Raw genomic sequence first — 17,642 nt, forward strand, 5'->3', positions numbered from 1 at the left:
TTTGACACCCTCCATTGGGTAACATCAGGTTTTAAAAGTTCTAAGGCTAGGGGGAAATATTACAGTTCCCTTGCCTGATCCCCTTCACACTGCAAACTAAATTACCTTAGCTTCAAGCTGCTACTAAGGCAAGAACTATTGACATTCTTCTTCTAAGAGAGAGAGAGACTAAGCAAAAATATGTGCTAAAAATCTGTGAAAAATGACACTAGATACATCTTCAGAGGTTTGAGATGGGAATGCAATAAAGCTGAATCCTTGATGTCTTTATTTTCACATTTTTTTCTTCAATTCGAGCTCGTTCCAATCCAGTACAAACTTCTTCCTTTAGATCTGGTCTCACCTGAGCCTGCTTATAATAAATACATTCAGGCTTGTTTCCATGATGCAAACTTAAATGAACATGTAAGAACTGAAGAAATGATCCGAAAATTTTGAAACCCTTGTTCAATTCCTGACATAAATTTAAGTAAAGTATATTTAGAGATTAAATTTACTTTATGTATACTGCTCTTTAAATTCTTTAAAAACATTTTCCTTTGTTTTTCATTCACTTCTGGGGATGAGAGCAGTACAACATTTAATGATTAAATAGGTGCAACCCAGATGACAATACATACTCTGTGATTCTGTGTCAGCTACCCAAATGTACTCAGTTCATCTCTGATACACAAGTAGCACCACATTGCATCAAAACAAGGCTTCTTGATCCTCCAATGCTCTAATGTTGTTTCACAGTCCAGTGAAATATACCAGTTCAAAAAAATATGTTTCTTCAGATAAACATCTTTCGGGTTGTTTCCTTTTTTTACTTGGTTTCAAAAAGAAGAAACCCAGCAAAGGTGGAGAAGCGTTGATGGTCCCCATGGAGGGCTCCATTTCCCATTCGCAGCCAAACTTCATCTCCCTTGGCGAGTTTTAGGACTGCACTGTTTCCTGAAGTATCTGCTTTCCCTTTGGATTCATAGCTAAGGATGAATATTTTAACAAGTCAGCTTTTTGTTTCTCAACAATGACCAAACAACTTTAAAAAAAATTCTAAGAAGTACATCGTTATCCTGAGCAAAACTTTCTTGAAAGACTTGCCAACATTTTTTCAGCTTTATAAGGAAATTTTGGCAACTTTCTGCATTTGATGTCCTCATCAAATTTTGCACCTTACCTAAGTATTTCATTCCTCTCTGAAGTTCTGGAATTGTAACTTATTTTTTCCAGGACACAAGAACAATTTTTTTTGTTTGAAAAGAAACACTACTCATTGATCACAACACCACAGATTTCCTGTGATGCTTTTTTTCCCTTGAATTCATCCCAGTGAATTTTAAATGCCTCTAGGCCAGAAGGCTGATGTGAGCTGAGCCCTTGTGCTCCCAGCACAGGCAGTAAGCAGAGACAGGCAGCTCATTCCATACTGAGCATTTCATTGGAACATGGGTACATTTGATGTTGGCTAACCTCTTGGCTTTGCTTGAGTGTTGGTCCCCTTTTTTCTACCTCTTGCCTTTTCTTATATCAGTGCTTCAGGGGGAATAGAAATGAAGCACTTTTTTAGGAAAGATCTATTGAGGATAAAGCAGCCTGTGGTGGTGCGCTAATGATAAAAAGGCCAGTAAATGGAAGACCTTTGCCTCTTACTCATCCTTACTACTGCAGTTTAAACACTTTCCAACTTTAAATTTGTCTGCCTTCATGTTAACAAGACTGTAACTAGTCACTGAACACTTCATTATTTCCTTTCTCTGACATGCAAAATTTGTATGAAGATATATTTTAGCAGAGTGACAGCATGATACCACTGAACTCCAGCTCTGCCTTGCAGTGCTAGCTCCTTTCCCCTGAGTTTGAGGAAATGGTGATCAAGGCTGAATTTTAGGTCCAGCATCTGTGGTGTGTATGGTCCAAATATGCAAGCTGAGGATGGCAGAAAAAGAAAAAAACAGAAAAAGAAACAACAACAAGAAACCCAAACCTTTTTTTTGTTGGTTATTTTACCCTACAGAATTTCTTTTAAAAAATAAATAATTTTACATTTCTTGAAATGTGAGCAAACTATCACATCCATACAAACGTTTTTTTGCATTAAGATGGCCTGGCCCTTTACTTACCTATATAAGCTGAACACTGTATTACCATTATGCATCAAGTACACGTACACTTCCTCCACATCTTCATGTTTCATCATATTGAAAGTAAAGAAATACACTCCTGAAAAGGTTATAAAATACAACTTGTTTGCTTCATAGAAAGAAGTAATCATGCTGCAGATTTGTGCTTCTTGCTTAGAAAATGTAACAGCTGTGGACAAAACTGCCTTCAAGTTGTCAGCAGATATTTTGCTTCTGCATACAGTGTTCCAAAATCTAACTAATTTTAACTCTGCATATGGCAGGGGTCGTTCTTCCTGCATCCCAGCTGCATAAGAGGGAGGATTGATGCAGCTGAAAAATAACCCATGAAGAACTATAATGCCTCATTTCCAGCCACACATCTGTTGCAAGTCAGCTCACAGGTGAACTGGCATGGAAGAAGAAGGGGTTGAAGATATTGACAGGAGGCAGGACGTGGAGAAGGCAACTGTGAAGCTGCTGCTGCTTGCTACAACATCATGGCCATGGTTCTGTCCTCACAGTGGCTGAATGGCTAAGAGCTGCAGCAAAGCAGACAGTCCTGCTCCCTCCCCAGTCCTGGCCATGCCTCTTCCTCCTGCCTTTGTGTCAGCACTAGTCTCATTGGCTGGCCAAGATCTCACTTGGCTTGCTCAGTTTTCAATTAATTTTTCTGGAAAGCAGGTAGCAAGAGCTATGCAGAGTGAGTGCAAAGGCTGTCAAATAGTGCTTTGTCCTTATTGACCACACTTCTCCCTATGGCTCCAATAATTGCATTATTTTGTTTTGCATATGCTCACCATTCACTGGAGCACCAAATCTCCCAGTCATGACATCAAAAAAATTCCCAACGTTGGTTTCAACACTGCTGAAGATGATCCCACTGTTCTGGTTGCTGAAGTGAGTAGCCATCGAAGCCATGAATGCGACCTGCAAAAATCCAGTCCTTATTCAGGCAGTTGTTAACAAAAACACATGTGTAGAGCAATCAGGTACCAATTTTTTCCTATATTTGCAGTCTGTTTATTTTCCTGACAGAGATGTTCTTCTAGGGCTTGCTCCAAGGCCAATAAGCTCCAGTTAACAAAACTCCCATTGAATGAAACTGGAAGAAGACTAGGGTTCTCATATTCAATTGGACTATTCATGACTGTAAAGTAAGCGTATGGTCAAGTGTTTGCAGTTCAGAACCTTAATTTCAGATTTTATTTACTTTTAAGTTTCACTAGAATTATGCAACAGCAACATAGTATTGAAATGAATGGTGTTTCTGGCAAAAGAGTTTTAATATAGTTCTTATGTATTCCCCAATGCATTTAAACTGGATATTGCTTTTAACTGCATGTATGAATAAAATCCATGCAGATTAGTGTTTCTTGCTTAAGAGATACATGAAACACTTTTGTTAGAGGTCCTCTGGAAGTGTAGCAGCTGGGACTCAATATTCAATGTTTTTCCTATCTTGTCAGCTGCCCTTGGTCTTGAAAACAGAGGGTGTTGTAGACCAAGAGCAGAAAATAAGAAGATGAAAACTGCTTCAGCTTCATGTTTCACTTCTTGCCATAGAAATGTTTCATAGGAAGATGTACAAAACATCCCACACCAGACAAATTACCCTCAGCAAGATACCAGGGAATGACCTAGCTAGCTGGCCTGGTGACGGAAGGGAGTGATCTTTTCTCTAAGACTATCATCACCCCCATTATGTGAATAAATGGGGCAGCAGCAGAATTGCTGCCCCTTGTTGCCAGAAGGTTACATAGAGTCTTGGCTTTCTATTTCTATCTCAGCTTCTTAAATGACAAGTGTTCAATTGCAGCTGTTACTGCCCATCATGAAAACGACATTTTTTGGTGAGATTCCAGCTATGCTGGTATTTAAAAAATAAAAAAACAGCCCCAACTCCTTTTGATTTCAGATCCAAGTCAGAACAAAACCAAAACAGACAATCAAATGCAAGTCTGGATCCAACAACGGAAATCGTTAGCCATCTGTTCAGAAATTTAAGGAGCTCCAGATGTGAGCTGAAAGCTTGGGCTGATTTTCCTTACCCCTGCATGGATGCATTTTCTATGACGGCAAATTTTTAATATCTTGCTTCTCAGCCAGGATCACATCAAAGTTCATTATTTGTTAAAGGAAAGCAGCTGCAGTGGCAGATTGGTGGAATTTATTGCTTTTGTCTAGATTCCATTTCACAGTCTCTTTGACCCTAAGCTACTTTTTGTGGGCTGATCAGAACAGCAAAAAATATGTCTTTTCTCCCTAGGTCTCATTATGAAGCAGCTGGTCAACATGGATACACAAAGTTTTTCAAAATAACCCTGTACTTTAAATAGTATTGTATTCAAAAGTGTTTTCTCTGCCACTGACTTTAATATTCTTAATTATGATGGTAGGAAATAATATGCTATACTGTAAACATTTTTAAACACATCTGCTAAAAGAAGTGATGGAATTTTAAGCACTGGAAATAGATATGAACTTTTGTTGTTCATCCTCTTTCATCACTCAGTTTTAATTACATTACTACCATTGTCTCTATGCAGGAAAAAAATAGCTGTAGTTAATTTTAAAATTGTAGAAAGACATATGTTGAATGTAACTAAAGTTATATTTATAAGATATTCAGCTATACCATTAGTATATATGATATATATTATACAAATATATGCATATATTATATGTATGTGCATATATATTAATAGACATGTGTATGTATCTGTGTGTATATATATATATATATGCACATACATACACAAACTCTCTGCCATCTGCCAGATTCCTGGGATTTGAAGAAGATTTAATGCAAAAGCTGTGAGATTGTGCAAATATAAGAGTTGAGCTCAACAGCTCAGGCTTGAACCCATATTTAAATGCTCACCTGGCATATAAGTTATTCATAGGCAGAACATAAATGGCCCCAGACATATTTAAAATATGGACATATATAGAGACATATAAATACACAGATAACTACTGAGGGGTATTTTTTGAAACTAGAGGACTCTTACTGCACTCGAAAATTTTGAGCCCATACTTTGAGGAGCTGGATATATGTGTTCCTGAGAATCTCACAAAGCCTGGCTGCCCTGAGAAACATGACTCCTTTACTTTTTCCATATGCTGTGGGAAGTGCAATTATTTATGTGATACAGCTTGGTAGGAAAATGATAGTCCCTGCTATTCTCCTTTAACAACCCAGATACTGGCTTTTTGCCCTCAAAGGAAAGCATCTATGTTTCTTCCTGCCTATTTCTCAGATGGATTGTGACTCAAGCTTTTCTTTTCCAGAAAGATGTGGCAAAGCACATTTTTCAGTAAGGACAAGGGTTTTATATGCCTGTTACAGTATTAATTTACAAGAGGATTTGCTTCTAACAGTAATAAGGTGCTGTGTTTTCAGTGAAGAATATCATAATCTGAGATTTGGTTGCAGCCAAGATGAACCAGAGATGTTGTACCTGTAGCTCTGGGGGAATCCCAGGGTAACCCTTCTCTCCTTTGGGTCCATGGTGGCCACGCTCTCCTCTTGGTCCAATATCTCCTTTGTCTCCTTTCTCACCTTTGGCTCCTTCCTGGCCAGTTGCTCCATTATTTCCATTGTTTCCATGATTTCCTGAAAGGAAACAAAGCTTTCTGTTTTATTTAAATAATTCATAGTATTTTAACAGGTAAGTGTGACAGGGTCCTCTCCCACCAGCAACACAGGTACTCTTCAGTGCCAAAAATCCCAGACTGAGCTGTAACAGACAAGAAACTGCTGTGTGGTCAGGTTGACAGTAAAGGTTTTGGTGAGCAGGTTTCCAGAAGGCCACAGATTTTGGGAATTAACCCTCATGTTGCCTTGGTGTTGCTGTATAAACTGGTGGTGTCTCGAGTCATTGCTTTGTTGGGGGGATGTGCAAGAAGACCTCATCAGACAGAAGCCTCAAAGAAAGCAAAAGCCACTTTTTATTGACACATACTAGGGTAGCCTTCAGAAATAGTCTTGCTTTTGCTTTACTATAAAAACCAGTTTCCTGGTAAATTAAGTCAATCGTGATAGGATAAGATAATTTTGAATAAGATTTTGCTATCTTTAAAATACATCCACACAAATGATGAATGGCTGTAGCATTAAAGTTTCTAAAATCTCTGCTAAAAACAGGACAGTGTGCATTTGCATGGTTCTGGCTAGGAGTCATTTGATTGCATAGTACTAGATTTAAAAAGAGACAAAGTTTTTATAATTAAGCTTTTTTGAGATGGCTTAATATGAGTAAATTAGTAAAAAACTCATTACAAAACATACTCATGCATCTGCAGTATTACTTACTTCCTGGTGTTTACTGACTAAATTACTGAACAAATGTCTATGCAGCTGACAGGATTTTAAGGTTGGCTGGAATCACTGAGCAATTATTATGCCTCCTGCAGCAAAAGCCTGACCTTTCGGCTCAGGGGATTAATTAATGTCATCATTGTTCTAATTCTACCTGAACTGAAATAAGGTTCTTTGGCACTCTGCTTGTTCTTTGATTATTCAATTTGGTTACAAATTTACAAGAAGAATAGTATTGTTTGAGATCAAATCTGATGATGAATTGATCCTTCAGAGGTTATCTATTAAGAAAGAAAAAAACCACTTCAAACAAGGAAGCCAGATGGTGAAAGAAATTATGCACATTTTTGTTTGGATAGAGGAATCTGCAGCTCTTAAAAATAACGAGAATGATCCTTTATGTGAAGCCAGAACTGCTCTACCAGTTCAGAAGTCTGCAAGCAACATTTGATTCAATCAAGGGGAAAAATAACTGCTGCTGTTTCCCTTACAGGCACAACAACATGAAATCCAGCAAATGAAGGAGACAGAAGTCCCAGGGCACAGGAGGCTGCTGCCAGACATAGGTTTGTGGTATCCTGCAGTGACAGAAAGTGGGACTGAGACACGAGGGAAGGGCGAAACTGGGACTAGGCCATGCCCCAGTATGCCCACTGCAGCCTTGAAAATGTGTGTGTAGTACAAAATTGTATCCTGCTTCTAAAAATCCAACTGTTTATTAATAAGTAATGGATCACTGAATTGCATTTTTATTGTGATAACAGAAGATGTAAGCTTTTTAAGAAGAGACAATTCTGTCTTTCAGTGACCTGTTCACTTATGTTGTACCTCTGCTTTGAGAATGGTGATTTCCAAATCCTAAAGGTAGCTGCTGTGACAAACTTACAGCAGCATGCAACCAACATTTTCCCTTCTCTAGGCTCTTCTATTTCCATATCAATTATCAGATCAAAGTATACACTTTCTTTGTGTATGCTGTTCTTCTGTGCACATCTTTTATGTTAAAAAAAAAAAAAAGATTTTTATTAGGAAAGACAAGATGAAAGAAGGAAGTGAAGGAATTTCTGTGAGAGAACAGAAGCATCTGTGTTTCTGTAAAATATTGGCTAGCAGTATGCTAGATGAAGAAAAGCCCTTGAATACAGTACACAGTAACACAGCTGGATATACAAAGGTGATCACAGTAATCAGCTCTAGGGAACAAGTTCTTTCAAGTTTATTGGGAACTTCATGCTGTTTTAAGAGGGACCAATTTTCTCTAGAGATGTAATAAGATTACTTTCAGTATGAATTTGTGAAAGCTGAATTTTAATAACAAATAGGTTTGCAATGGAAAAAATACCTTAGAATATAACTGAAAAAATCTGTCTCCTCTGAAATTATAGAAAAACTTGTTCCTGAATCTGTCCTCAAATACTGGTTTTTGGACCACTCTCTGATATTTCATAGAATAATCCGTAATTTATGGCCTTCAATTAGACTGATAAAAAAGTAAATTAAATTTCATCTTTACCTGGCATTCCAGGGGGCCCAGGAGGTCCTGGGGGCCCTTGGTAGAGTCGAACTCCAAAGTCACCTCGGCAGCAGGAACTGCAGTCTGTATTCTGCGGTCCAGGCTGGGGGGGCTAAGTGCACAAGAATAAGTTTTAGGTAGCTTATTCATGGAGGACATAGATCTTAGGCATTTTGGTTACAGGGTCTTTATTATTTATTTTTGTTTATATACTTCGTAAATTTTCAAAACAGTTCTTATCTGGCATGAAATTCTCACATAGTTAAGTTGTCCCTGAAGATGCTATTTTTGAAAGATTTAAAGGAATAGCTCTCAAAGCATTCAAAAATCTATACAAATATTAATAAAAACAATTTGCCCTGTTAAATAATGGAGGTTTTGAAAATAAATTAATACCAAGTAATGCAATTTAGATGAATATTTGAATTAAGTTCACATCCTGATCCCACATTTCAACTGACCTTTGATGAGAAACACTCCTGTAAAAGTGGTAAAACACAAGGAACTTTATTTGACCTTCAGCAATGAACTATCCTCCATTAAATATAAATAAAGCTGTGTTGGACCACCCAAAGAAGATACTAAAAAAAAATCTGTGCAGCATATTCCTCTTCATGATCCCAGATTTATGTATTTACAGGCTACTAAAGTTGTGAGACACTAAAAAAGTGCCAAGACACAAGGCAAAATTTTGAACTTAACACAACACAAGGTGTTTGGGGCTTTTGATTATTTGTAGTGGTGAATGTGTAACTACAAAAACCTATATGCTGACTAATATAGCAGCATAAATAAAAAATAATGAGTTTATTATGTACAGCTCAGCTACTATAGTAATCAGTTTAATTATGGTTTTGTTTAGGTGGTTTTCTTTTCCATATTATTGTGTTTATACTAATGGAGACTCATTCAATTCTGACTGAATTTCATTACTTAGTTTCAGAGATCTTCCAGTATGTCGGATAAGGCCAAGGTCCAGTGTTTGATTTTATTTCTCTACCTCTTCATTTGTTCCCTCTTTTCTTTTCCCTACAATTCTTTCCTGATATCCTAATATCCTGCAAACCTGCAGTTCTTAAAATCTGGAGAGGGATAGTTACACCAATCCAACTACTACTTTTCTTTAATTATTCTACTGTTTGCCTTCCTTGCCCTTCTTTTTCCTGTCTTTATTATTGTCAAATTACTCGCCCAATCCAGACTTATTCTTATTTGGTGGAAGAAAATGAGCCTCTGGCAGGATGGAAGGTGTCACATAAACACACAGATATGCTGTATTCTTGCCCTCAGTGTCAATAATGATGTCATGTGAAACTTTCTGCCTGTGTTTTGGACCATACCAAGCACACCCCTCGAATTCATTGATTTTGGAAGGCTTAGGAACTTAGGTTCCTAATCTAAGTTAGGATATAGAAAATCTCCTATAATATAGAATATAGGATGGAGATGTATATATATTTATATATATATATATATAATTCATTTCATGCCACCACCAAAATACTGCAACTCCTCCAACAAGACAGATGCATACCCTGTCCAGCTGGAACCAGTGATGGTGGAGTTACCATGGGAATAAAGGCCAACTTGACAGCTAAACAGATATCCTTCATATTCAAGGAGTTATGGAAAATTTAAGACTTGTCAGTGGGCAGAAGGGCTTCATATTTATGGAGTGTGGTCAAGGTCTATACCTAATGAGAAAAATAAGTTCTGCCTCTTGAACTGTCTCTTCCTGGAGAACCTGTTTGCATTTTTCTGGCTGTTTTGTCTCTTCCAGTTATTAGGCAGGACATAACTGGCGATCAGCCAATACACTTGTTATAATTTTCGTGGTATGAGAGAAGCAGCTCTGCTTTCAGCTCATTTTCAGTCCTTGAAAGGGCCAAGTATAGTAGGATTGGAATTGTGAAGCATTTTGTACCCCCTAAAAGAATAACGTTGATTTTTGCATTGAGATTAAAATCTCCAGGGTTTTTTAGATTGTGCTTCTTAATTACGTTAAATGGCAAGATGAGCTAAATACACATCTGCCAAGAGCAAGTAAGTCATATCAGCCAAAAAATATCCAAATACTTAGAAATGTGGATTGTAACTGAGGAAAGACATGAATCCAGCAGAGTGGACTGCATGTGAGACTCTCTCTGTGCAGATGCAATTTGTCTTTTTCAGATAATGCACTGAAATCTTGAACAACTTTATTAGAGAAACAGCTTTTTTAAAATAAAATAGATACAAGTTGTGGTGATAGCCAAGTACTGTTTGGCATTACCTCAAAAAAGGCTCATCAGGTTCTTAGGTGTGAAATAAGACAAGTCCTGCCAGTCTAGTTGCATGCAGCAGTTCCACTGGTTTCAAAATAGCTGTTTATGCAAGTCATAAAGTAGTTAATTTATTACCTTTATTGGTTCTTTCACTAGGAGAAAAAATTATTCATGATAGGCTCCCAAGGATGATGAATATTTAGGATTTTCTTTTAATCTTTAAAAGCAGAGAACTTCATGAAGAGTACATTAAAACAAAAAGCTTGTTCCCAAAGTAAAATTACACTCAAATATGACATAGAAGTTAGTTGCAATCTACTTGCCAAAGGCATCCTTTGCAGCAATTTGTGCATAAATTTTGTCAGTGAATCTTTGGCTTTGCTTGCAGAACATGAATATGATTTAGAAGTTTGTGAAATGCTGCTGCCACATTGATATCCTAACACTGATAGAAAATTGGAACTATTGCTGAGGCTATTTGTTGAATTTCCCATGATTTAGTATATAGGAGAATAATCTAGGCAACAGATTGTCTATAAAATTCCCTTAATTTAAAACTGTGAATGAGTCATAATTGGAGACCCAGCCCTTTTTTACTTCCTGATTAATTTTATCAGTTTTTGTTTTATCATTTAAGACAATGCAGAAAACAAGTAATGTATCTCCACCATTCTTGGCTTCTGTTCTGCAAAATGCAAAATAGTCTGTCTCTTGTGGGCACTAAGGTCTTCCATGCCCCTTTTCCAAGCAAAGAAACAAACAAAAGTTGCCAAAACTCAGGGCAAAACACTGCTTGGCTAGCGATGCTTAAAGATTTTCAAAGAGCAGCCTGAAATGGAAAAATGGTCTGTCATGACTCTCCTTTGCCAGTAAGAGATCTTGTTCTTGAGAAATGCACGTTATATTTCACATGAGTTAACAGCAGTGTGGAAACTGGCCTTGCACCCAGTGCAATGAAGATAATAGTAATGATAAATGCTATCATCTCTTTTCCACAACAAGGAATGGGACCTTTAAAACACTTCAGCAAGAGAGTGACATTCCCCAGCCTAAATTATCTTCAGCTTGGTAGAGCTATTCCATCTAAAACAAACACAAAAGCAGAAACATAGGAATTGGATAATTTCCATATAATTCAAGGGAAAGAGAGGGATTTGACATGAATTAAAACATGTCAGTGCCACCTTTGTTCTTCCTCTGCCTAGAAATTCCTGGAGTCTGGAAGTGGAAAACATGTATTGCATAAGCCACTGTGTGATAGATTATCCCTGTCATGCATCTGCTAGTGCTCCATTTCATTTCAGTAAGCCAAAAATCACATCATTTCCCCAGAAAAGATTGCTTCTTGGAGATGGGCTGGCAGGTAAATGACTGCCAGCAGCTGTACTCAGACTAACAGGGCTCGTTTTTGTTGTCATAACCAGTTCCTGCAGCAGGCAGTTCCAGACAAGTTGAATTAAACTCTCTGATGAGAGACACATGCAGCCCGAACACAGTGACACTTTCTTTGAGGGAGAGTTTGAGCCCAAAAAGGTTGTGGGTTTTGCATTAAATCCTGTATTATCTGAAACTGTGTAGTGTTTAAGGGGAATCTTTTGTACGTGGTCTGCAGCACACAGCTGCAAAATTCTCCCTTGCAGTGAAGAGGTCTGCACACACTGGCTGGCTCTTTAGACTGCATACCTTATGTTTTACACTGCTTATATTCTGCAAGTGCAGTTTAACATGGCTAGAGTTAAATATCTGTTTTGCTGAGTGCATTGGAGGAACTTTTAATTCCTGCCCAAGAAATACACAATGCGAAGCCCTGTGAAGTTTTAATTCTTGGATTCATTACAGTTCTTCATGCCCAGGACAGGATTAAAATCAAACCTCTTTTCTGTTTATGATAACATAGGTTATTATTCAACACTTATCTATCTGCATGTCCTTGATTTTGGCAATTTAAAGTATCATATTTTGATCTGAAAAAATTTTAAAACTCCATATGGTAAAAGGTGAACTATACAGTACTCAAATATTTGTATCAGGTGTAGGAAAAAAGCACTCATGTTCTTGCTGTTACTAAAACACATCAATCAAAAAAACCCGCTTTATCTGCGAGGAATTTTGTTTTGTCTAGTGCTAGAAAACGCTTCATCTTCTGCCTTTCAGATTTTTTCTTTCAAATTTGAACTGCATAACTTGTGTACAATTGAGTTATGCCATTTTCCCATGTTATAAACTAATGACTATAGTATGTAAAGTGCCATGAAAGGCATAAAAACATTCTCAGTTAAAAATGCAGATACTGAAGATGATTTAGTTTCATTGCAAGCCTTTTTTCTTTTTTAAGTCAGTTGATTTATATTATTAAATCTACTCATTACATTAGTATCTTTTTTCAAGCTACTCCTTAGAATAAAATTTTTAAATATTCAGAAATTCATTGTCTCAAGCTCTAGAAATATACTTTATGCATATAATTTTAAAGTAAAATTATTCACTGCTAATTGAATCACTCCAAATTAGCAGTGAATTAGGAATGCTGTAGTTTTCCTTCACATGCAGATGAGTTAGCAGTATCTACAACTTTGATATATTAAATAATCAATACCTTAAGAAACTGTACTTCAGAATATATGATTTCACAAGTTCACAGTTTCAACTGAACAAAGCAGTGCTGCCTGTATTGAAATCAGTGTCCCCAACCACTACTGGTTCTACCAGCTCATTAAGAGATCTTGTAAAGCAGCCCAGCAGGATACAGACCGACACACAACTTTAATAAAAATTATTTCATAAATATATCACTAATAATGTTAGCACAAAAATAAAATATCTCATTAGCTTTAAAGATATCTTTAGAAGATTAATTCAGAGTACCTGGACTCTGTCTGAGGTAGTCAGTTCTACATCATCTACCTCTGGTCTCAGGACTTTATGGTCTGTAGATGTGCTATTATCAACAGTCCACTCTATAAGTTGATTCCGCTGTTTCAATATTTCCCTGCTTCTGGAACCTTTGTGACCAGTCTGGTGGTGACTTTGCAATATTTTGGCCACTGGTTTATAAGATCTTCTGCTCACCTCCATATATTCATCTTGACACAGGCAAAATGGAAGAAAAAATAAAGCCAGTAGATGCCAACTGATGAAATCCTTCTCTGCCATGTTAATCAAAATAAATTTTCAGAAGTCCAGCAAATGCCTTGCAGAAGGAGAACCTCTTTGCTGCACCAGACGTTATGTGGTCCTTTCAGCTTTTCTACTAGTAAGCCTGGCACTGAGACCAGTACCAGGTTTTATATGCTTGCATGCAATAAATAAAACTAAAAATGCCAAAGTGACAGGATCCTTCATCCAAAATCAGTCATGCTCCTTTAAACAAACCAGTCATTATTCACCACTTCACCACCACAAGGAAAATTGATTTGTACGCTGCAAATGACCACAGCATTTAATGGACTCCTGTGGTTCCTATTTGGGGGCATTAAAAAATGTAGCACCTTTCCTTTGGCATGTTTTTGTTTAAGTGTGAAAAAATGTGATGGAAATGGGGAACATGTGGCTAATGGTTTATATTCCTTGATTAGACATGGAAAGGCTGTGAATTCACACTCTTAAATGTCTTTTGGACACAGTCACCTTTCTTATTTGCCAGGAAATTCACACACATAACTGCGTCAGCCCAGTCTGAAAAATCCTTCCAAAAGCAATTAGGAAACAAAAGCACAAGAGGAGCTTTTGCATATGAACCTGACCTAATGGCTGTTTCTGACTATGCTTTTCATTCACTAGAAGAAAAATATTAAATTTCTGTCAGTTGGTCAACAGTGGAAGGAGACCAGGTAAGTAGCATTAAAAAATTGGGTTGAATTCAGATTCACAGAGTCTCATTTCTCAACATTAATTCAACATATTTGGCCAAGTAATATTTTTTCCCTTGAGTTCCTAATGTTTTCCTAATGTTTGGCAATTGCCAAACCAAGTTTTATATTTTGACTGCCAAGTAAATATAAATTTACCAGGGGCTTATTTCAGACTAAAAAAATCAAATTATATGTGTATAATAATAATATCCTTATTTTACTTTTTGAACCACCCACTAGTATTCTCTAGAAAGCCATAACTGCAGGAGGCATTTCTGTACATGCATCCACAAGCACACCCAACCTCCCCAAAAGCAAGTAGCTCCTTGGTCCATGAGCAAGTCTTCACGAATACATGGCTGCAACAACATTAATGAAGAAAGCATTAGTCCCAGGAATGACCCCTAGTCCTGCAATGTGATGGTTGCTGAGTGATGGTAAGAAAGCACTTGAATGATGGTGAGAAAAGATTCTCTGTTCCATATTCTGGTTCCTTCTCTGGGAGACAGCAGGACAAGTCATGTCACAGGAGAGACAGTGGCTGGAGATGAGTAAGCCCTTTGCAGCTGGGAGCTGTTTGCTGGTGTCACAAGCACAAAGAGTGTCAGTGTTGGCCTGTACCCTGCCACTTGCCATGCTGATTTCCTACTCAACAGCACACAGAGGAGTGTGGGCCTGCACCACTGCCCCCAAAGACAATGCTAGCCCCCACAGACACGAGGGGTATGCAACAGTCCTCCAGCCTACTGGGGGCAGCCAAGGGCTGGTCTTCCCTTTTTCTCATTCTCCACCAGTCAAGTATGGCATAAGAGTAGAAACCTCAGCTCCTGTGGGCTCCCCCAAGAATAAACAAGACCGAATTGTCTCAGTGACACTCACTCTCCACACTCCCTGGTTATCTCAGCCCACAGGCTTACCAGGCAGAGCTGCATCTTCTTCGTTTCTTTGTGTTTATTGTTCCTATGTTAAAGATTTAATGGCAGGAACCTTTAATTGAACCTTAATTCGATTGCAGTGAATTTCAATCTCGGATTCCCAAGGCAGATATTCAGAATTATTAAATAACACTTCATAGGTTAGCTATTGAGCCTTGCTGCAGTGTATAAAATTAATTAACTAAACAGTCTTGCAGAAAAGGCTCATTAGCCTATGCTTTATGACTACTAAAAATCCTAATTTTAAAAAAAATCCAGATATTCTGGTTATTTCACCAGGCAAACAGAGGTGGAAGGGAATTTACTGGAGAGTGAAGTAAGACTTCTGAAAATACAGTTGCAGATTCTGCAGAAGCCACTGCCACCAAAGTGGGGTTTCTTTTTCGAGTAGAGAGGACTTTCTTGGGAGGAAGGAAGTTTGAAAACCCTGGATTCTGTAAAATTGGGAATGTCTAAGAGAAAAACATTAATTTTTCTTGGCACTTAATAGTTTGATTCAGCAAGTGCTGGGACAGCCCTGATCTTTTCAGGCTGACATTAGGGCTTTCATAGCTTTCCAAAGTCTGTTCCAAGAGCTTCCTGTGGCAAATGTTTCCAATGTGAGTAATGAACATCCACAGCACCCATGTCCCAAAAGGAGAAGGAATAAAACCAAAGAGATTTGGGCTTCAATGCCACCATGTATCATTTCATGCAAAAGCTGAAACAAGATTGTTTTTTGGCAGCTATTAGGAAGAAGGATTCCTTCTCCTCCTTGCTCACTAATAGAGTCCACCTGGTCCCTGCCCATCACTGCTTTTGTGGTTTGATGCTACAGATATTTTTTGCTCCAGTCAAAGTAAAGGTTAGACTTTTCTCTTTTATTTCCAATTTTTTGAACATAATTTTGTCTGCAGAAATATTTGCTACCTATTATTCTGCTCTGTGCCTTCAGTGAGGAATAGCTGTCCCACAAAATCATTGTCTAAGGGCAGGAATTTTGGACTCAGAAGTAAAAAAAAATAATAAAAATGGAGGAATTGATTGTCATTCTTGATCTCCAAATGATCAAATACACAAATACACTCAATCAAACATGGCCCAAATCTAAAATAATAGGCCATCAAAACAGCAGAGCTTTGAATTAACTTTCTGCTAGAATAAAACACTGAAAATGCTTCACACTGAGAAGAACAAATCTTCCTGATCTGGAGATGCGAAATGGACTGACCTAACAAGTTTGGATTTGCTTTTAGGTGCAAGGCTGGTGTGTGTTGCAGGTGTGCTGACAGAGAAAATAAAATCTGACCCCTTCCCTACCTCTTTGCTACACATTTGCACAACTACCATCACCGTTCCAGTTTTTGCCAGCTGAAGTCACACACAGCTGCCACTACATTTGTCCTGTTAGTCTATGGAAGCAGGATGTACCTCCATCTGCTAATCAGCAGCCTAAGATGAAGTGAAGCACATGGGTTTGTTAATGGCAGGTAATGAGATATCAGCTAAAATGCAAAAAGTGTTGAGTGAAAGCTGTGTCCCACCCTGTCTGCAGGCAAAAACTGCTCCATGAGAAAGGAGACTGGCTCTTATAACCATGTTATTCATACTGACATTGAGTAAGTGGGCTATTGGTGAGGTTAGTATGTAAAATTGAAGGCTACTGTTTCAAGAGGCAACAAATCAGAAGTATTACATTTTTTTAAAAAAAAGTGTTCTGTGGCAGAGAGGCTTGTATCTGTAATTAAACATTTATGGCTCCTTCACTTACAGCTAATCCTGTTTGCAGTGAAAATTCCTCCATATCGGATACAGAGATAATCTGCACCTGCAGTTTCACAAGCAAGTCTCCACTGAGACAGTAAGAGATAGGCCACAGCTGAAGGGATGAGGGTCCCCCTTCCCTGTGCCACCATGACACACTGACCAGCTACAAATTCCCAGGCCACCATAGCTCTCTGGGCTTACTGCTCCCTGGGTACACTCCTTGTCCTGCCCTCATAGGGCTGCCCACCCCCTTGGTGTGGCTGGAACTCCCACCACTCCTGCAGCAGCAGAGGGATGAAGTCTCCTGTCTCTGGTGCCAAGGAAGAACACCCAGCATTGCACTGCCCTTTAGCTCACTGCTATAGCAACCTCAGGCAGAGCCCTCAGACTTCAACCTGGCACCTTTGATGCCTTTTCCCATGTCTCTGCTGACCACTGCAAACCCACAGGAATGAATGAAGTATTCTCACTGAAAGCTTCTGTGATCTGCTCCTTTTTCTGTGGCAGTTTGGTCAGTAACAGGAATTCAGGCAAAACCCACCACCCTCCTCCCCAGGAGAGCTTCCAGAATGGGCCCCCAAGGGCAAGACAGATTCATGGGGCTTTCCAGGTGTTTGTGACCTAAAAAGGGCTTAGAGTTACCATCCATGCATCACCTTCTCTGTGGTTAAACATTTTGTTCTCCTGTAACCCACAGCCACTGAACTCTGCAGACAGTGGTGGTGGTGGTGCAGTGAGTGCTTTGTGCAGTTTGGCTTGTGGTGCCCAAGCTGTGTGTGGTTTGCAGTCACACCAGCTCCTTGCAGAACAGGAGAAAAGTATGTTTTATAGGTGTTTCCCAAAGTGGCTATAGGAAGCTATCCCACTAGCTATGGAGAATGAGAGTAGGGCAAATCCAGCTCCA

The 17,642-nt window shown here is 38.5% G+C and overlaps 1 protein-coding gene across 2 annotated transcripts; it reads right to left on the reverse strand.

Annotated features, from left to right (window-relative positions):
* Nucleotides 1-795: 795 nt before the first annotated feature.
* Nucleotides 796-13,443, reverse strand: C1QTNF3 (C1q and TNF related 3). 2 transcript variants are annotated; one of them, XM_066339615.1, is made up of 6 exons: nucleotides 13,276-13,443; nucleotides 7,943-8,054; nucleotides 5,570-5,724; nucleotides 2,906-3,035; nucleotides 2,106-2,205; nucleotides 796-968 (listed from the first exon to the last, which is right to left on the reverse strand). In XM_066339615.1, exons 1-6 carry the CDS (start codon nucleotides 13,357-13,359, stop codon nucleotides 809-811), a joined length of 741 nt encoding a protein of 246 aa, XP_066195712.1. In that variant the 5' UTR covers nucleotides 13,360-13,443; the 3' UTR covers nucleotides 796-808. The 2 variants fall into 2 exon arrangements, with proteins under 2 accessions (XP_066195712.1, XP_066195713.1); XM_066339616.1 differs by having other exon boundaries at nucleotides 13,072-13,443.
* Between the last annotated feature and the right edge of the window lie 4,199 nt (nucleotides 13,444-17,642).

The sequence above is a fragment of the Sylvia atricapilla genome, chromosome Z (assembly GCF_009819655.1).
Source record: "Sylvia atricapilla isolate bSylAtr1 chromosome Z, bSylAtr1.pri, whole genome shotgun sequence".
NCBI lineage: Eukaryota > Metazoa > Chordata > Aves > Passeriformes > Sylviidae > Sylvia > Sylvia atricapilla.

Bases quoted from the DNA above. Each gene is read 5' to 3' on its own strand.
- C1QTNF3 (XM_066339616.1), bottom strand. From the start codon at position 13,359: ATGGCAGAGAAGGATTTCATCAGTTGGCATCTACTGGCTTTATTTTTT. The intron at 8,055-13,071 runs GTACTCTGAATT...TTGTGCACTTAG, and splicing joins CTACCTCAGACAGAGTCCAG to CCCCCCCAGCCTGGACCGCA. The intron at 969-2,105 runs GTAAGTAAAGGG...ATTCATCCTTAG, and splicing joins ACAGTGTTCAGCTTATATAG to CTATGAATCCAAAGGGAAAG.